The sequence below is a fragment of the Musa acuminata genome, chromosome BXJ2-3 (assembly GCF_036884655.1).
Source record: "Musa acuminata AAA Group cultivar baxijiao chromosome BXJ2-3, Cavendish_Baxijiao_AAA, whole genome shotgun sequence".
NCBI classification, from domain to species: Eukaryota; Viridiplantae; Streptophyta; class Magnoliopsida; order Zingiberales; family Musaceae; genus Musa; species Musa acuminata.
Genome location: NC_088340.1, coordinates 33,281,747 through 33,286,477, shown reverse-complemented (window position 1 = coordinate 33,286,477; position 4,731 = coordinate 33,281,747). Strand labels below are relative to the sequence as shown.

At 53.5% G+C, this 4,731-nt stretch overlaps 1 protein-coding gene across 1 annotated transcript; it reads right to left on the bottom strand.

The window, feature by feature from the left end:
* Positions 1-476: 476 nt before the first annotated feature.
* Positions 477-2,032, bottom strand: LOC103978498 (probable methyltransferase At1g29790). The gene has a single exon (XM_009394310.3). The coding sequence runs from the start codon at positions 1,971-1,973 to the stop codon at positions 648-650; it is 1,326 nt and encodes a 441-aa protein (XP_009392585.2). The 5' UTR covers positions 1,974-2,032; the 3' UTR covers positions 477-647.
* Positions 2,033-4,731: the final 2,699 nt, after the last annotated feature.

Below are 4,731 nucleotides of genomic sequence, written 5' to 3'. Positions count from 1 at the left end.
TCGATGAACTCCGAATGAACTTCCAACGAGCTTTCGGTGAACTCCCGATGAACCTTTGGTGAGCTTTCGACGAACTCCCAATGAACTTCCGACGAGCTTTCGACGAACTCCTGGTGAACCTCCGGTGAGCTTTCGACGAACTCCCAATGAACTTCCGACGAGCTTTCGACGAACTCCTGGTGAACCTCCGGTGAGCTTTCGACGAACTCCCAATGAACTTTTGATAAGCTTTCGACGAACTCCCGGTGAACTTCCAGCGAGCTTTCACTACATCGTCCGATCCTTCGGTGTATCCCCCGATTCATCTGACCCGATGCCCGATCATTGTCTCCGGCCTAACTTTGATTCTTCTTTAATTATTTTATCTTTCTCATGATCGTAGTTAGTTCAGCATCACTTATCTCAACACATAAATTAGATCATTAATTCATCAATTGATGTTATCATCAAAATCCTGAGATTCAATACATTTGACATCAATAAATATATATAAATTCATTGAAATAGCTATGAGTGTGGATTTTACAAAAAAAAAGAAAAAAAAAACAAAACAAATGTTTAGATAATCTTTTTCTTTGCTCTTCTCAATGTTAATCCTCTGCTCTTAAAATCACTTCAGAGCCATAGGAACGCTAGCATTCTCCGCTTCAGGTCATGGGCTTCTCCAGCAGAGCAGAGAGGTACCACTCGTCCTTGGCCATCCCCCGGTCGAGCTTCCTCCCGGCCGTCCACCGCAGCTTGTTGAACCCGACATGTCTCAGCATGGGCACGTACGTCGAGTTGAGCTGCGTGCCGGCGCAGAAGAAATGGTCCAGCCAGAACAGCCCCCCCGGCCTCAGCACCCGGTAGATGTCGTACAGCGCGAACTCCAGCACCGTGTCGGGGATCCAGTTGCTGAGGACGTGCATGGAGTGCACGATGTCGAGGGTGCCGTCGAAGAACGGCAGCCGGTGGGCGACGCTGACGTGCATCGGGACGAGGCCCCTGGAGGCGATGAAGCTGTTGAAGGGGCCGTCGAAGTTCATGCTGCTCGTGACGATGGTCACGTTGCGTTCCCTCATGCGGGCGGCGAAGGTGCCGGTGCCGCCGCCGATGTCGAGCCCGATCCGGATGGTCCCCGGGGGTTTCGTCCCCAGGACGGCGTCGATGCCGTAGGCGAGGCCGCCGTCGTCGTGCAGCCACCGCACCTTCTCGCGGCCTTTCAAGTCGAAGCAGTCCTTGCAGTCGTAGGCCCTCTTCTCCTTCCTCCTGTTAACCAAGCAGGTGTAGTTCTTGCAGGTGTATGCGTCCCAGGTGATGCTGGTGTCCGGCGGGATCGTCCAAAGGCTGGCGGGGAACGGCACGGGCTCGACGTATCCTTTCGGAGACTTCGGGTGGCACCGCCGGCGGGGCAGAGGCTCGCACCCTTTGAGCATTAGTCTCTGCGCGAAAACTTCGTCCACGGGGCACTCCTTCCCGACCTCGTAGGACATGTACTCGACGAGCTCCTTCTGGAAATTGAAGCAAGCGGAGCCGAGCGCCGGGTACAGCTCGTCGGTGCCGAGGTTGGAAGTGAAGCCGAGGGGCATCTTGTGAGGCCCCATGGCGAGCTTGAGCTCCTCAGGGATCTCGTCCCGCGACCCACCCACGCCATCGGCTGCGGCCACCATGTCCTCTCGAGCGCGGCCGACCTCGGCCAGGAGGGTCTGCAGAAGGGAGCTCGTCATGGCGAGCCGCCGCTGGAGCTCGGCAGATTGAGTTCGGCTGTCGGAGAGGTCCCTCCGGGTGGCGTTGAGCTGGTGGAACAGGGCGGCGGAGTCCCACGAATGGACTCGGAGGCCGCAGCTCGACCATCGGGAATCCAATGAGGTGCAGGAGAAGAGGAGGACGGTAAGCAAATTGGTCGATACAACGAGAAGCAGTATCTTCAGCTTCGAGCAGATCGAATTGTGCTTTAGGACTGCTCTTCTCTGGTACTCCTCGATGCTTGCCATAGAGGAGTCGACCAACTTCCGATCAATTCTTCCTTCTCCGATCAATCTTCAGATCAATGCGGAGGTCATCGATCTATATAGCAGACTAGTAGTTGATGTTTACCTAACGCACCATTGTTCTAATGGTATTTTTTGGTCAACGGCAAGTGTACACTTGGTGGGTACTCATATCATCTATATATGCGGTCAGATACAAAACATACAGACCTGCCTTGCATCATATCATCTAATAAATTCCAAATGGTCAAAATAAGAGTCAGACTTGATTGCCAAAGTCAAAGCAAGCCAAACAAGGACAAGTGGAATCGCATCTGTGAGCCTAACTCGCGCCTACCGGGAAGAAAGGATGAAGCCAAACCAAGCTACATGTGTTCGTCAATTAACTCGTGACGTAATTATTTATATTCTATTGATCCATAACGAGAAGTTGCCTTATTTAAATAGTAATATCTATCATAACTTAATTGATCCGACCTTTAAATAGATGTTTTCTCATGATCAGATACGTGTATATTTTGAATAGATATGATGGAATATATTTCTTTAATTCACGTTCCTTAAAGTAGAAAGGTAAGAAAGAATTCTATCAGACTAATGTTGCCGTAAACAACTTTCAGCTGTGGCCTCGGGACTGACACGACTCGATTCGGGTCCGAATGGAGGGAGATTTTTCCGACCAGACGTTGAGTCCACTGAGGAGGTCGCGTGCGGTGGTAGGGACGGTATCGTAGTCTCCTCCGAGTAGGAACTTCTCGCCATCGCATCTCGCGGGGACCTTTGGCTTCGCCCCTGCACAAAGGTCGAGTCGAGGTGCTCGACCCAACCCCTTTAACGATCAAGTTAGTTGACATGAGGGGGGTTTGTTTTGCTCAGTTTTTTCTCTCCTCCCCACTTGTCCAGAATGCGTGGGTATTTATAGGGAAGCTTACTGTTTCCTGATGTGCTCGCTTGCAGGGGACAGGCTGGTAGCGTCTGACATCGGTGTTGGCGTGAAGGACCGGGCCTGAGTGAGGCATTAATGCGCCTCGACGGGCGTTCTGTTCTGTTTGACCAGGGGCGGTCGGGTCGATCGAGGCTTGAGGTGTCATAGATGACGTCAGCCGAGTCTTATCGTAATTATTGCCCTCATCACACTTCCCCCGCAAAGGAAGCCATGCGTTGGTTGCCACGAGAGGGGTCCGGGCATGGCTTCGGTTCCAAGGAACTATCTCAGTCGGGCGGAGGCCGGTTCATTTCCTGGGGTGTGGTAATCATGGAGCTTGGCAATTGATGAGGGCTAGTGGTAGTGGTGGCTCTCGGGCAGCGTGGGGCCGAGGAGCGTGACAAAGGCGGGCAGGCCACGCAGGTGTGGTCTCGGGCATCGTGGGGCTGAGGGGCACGACGTGGGCGGGCTGCGGTCGAGGAGCTGGACTTGGGCGGGCAGGTCGCGCAGGTGTGATCCCGAGCAACACGCGGCCGAGGAGCACGACGCAGGCGGGCTACGGCCGAGGAGCACGACGCAAGCGGGCTACGGCCGAGGAGCTGGACTTGGGCGGGCAGGCCGCGCAGGTGTGATCTCGGGCAGCGTGGGGTCGAGGAGCACGACGCATGCGGGCAGGCCGCGCAGGTGTGGTCTTGGGCAACACGCGGCCGAGGATCACGACGCAGGCGGGTAGGCCACGCAGGTGTGGTCTCGGGCAACACGCGGTCGATGAGCATGGCGCTAGCGGGCAGGCCGCGCAGGTGTGGTCTCGGGCAACACGGAGCCGAGGAGCATGACGTAGGCGGGCAGGCCGCGCAGGTGTGATCTCGGGCAGCGTGGGGCCGAGGAGCACGACGCAGGTGTTGGGAAATCTTTGGGGCGACATCACATGCGCAGCGGAAGAACAAGAAAAAAAAATCCCCGATTTCCAAAGAGATGTTCATCGTCGTGTCAAGATTGGTACGCAAAAATCCGCGAAACATGAAACTGCGTATAGAGTAGATTGTGTTACCAAGGGAGATCGTGTATCCCTGTTTCCTTGCAGATTCTTAGGAGAGGGTGAAGGAGGTCAAGCGTCCTCCTCTCTAGCAATGATCCACACAGTAGGGTTGCGACGACGCTCCTCAAAACTCCAGGCCTATTCTGAGGTAGAGAGGGAGAGGAGAATAGGAAAGGCAAGCAAGAGCTCTCTATCGCCTATGGGGCTCTGAATCCCTCCTATTTATAGAGGTCCCCTGTCAAACCCTAATGGGTCCTCCCCTAGTGGGTATTGGATCTGCATCCAATAAGACAAGGGCTCCGTCGAATATCTCATATTTGAACCTCTACTCATCGCAATGCCTACCATATGTGTGTGACCCTCTAGGCCCAATATCGAGCTAGCCATGAGTCATACCTGTCAGAACTCCTTCTAACTCAGTGAATTATTATCTTTGTAATAATTCACTCGACTCATCGACTACGGACGTACTAGGCCACTACGCCGTAGTCCCCAGACGATATAGGGGAATCCAATCCATTGTACCTGTCTATCCTCAGTTACCGTGTACCTATAGTCTCTCATCCATCTAATATCCCAAAGACCGTATATCGAGCATGGTGTTGTCAGACCCATACGGTTTCTACTCGAGTTTCACTCTAATCGGATTCTCTCGGAGAACTCTTTCTCCCTCAACTCGAATGACCCTGGCCAGGGATTTGTCTGACCAAAAACACATGGGATATTCCTCTCATGATGCCGAGAGTGGATGATCCTCTATCGACACTCAATAGCCCTCGTAAAGTCGACTACCACTC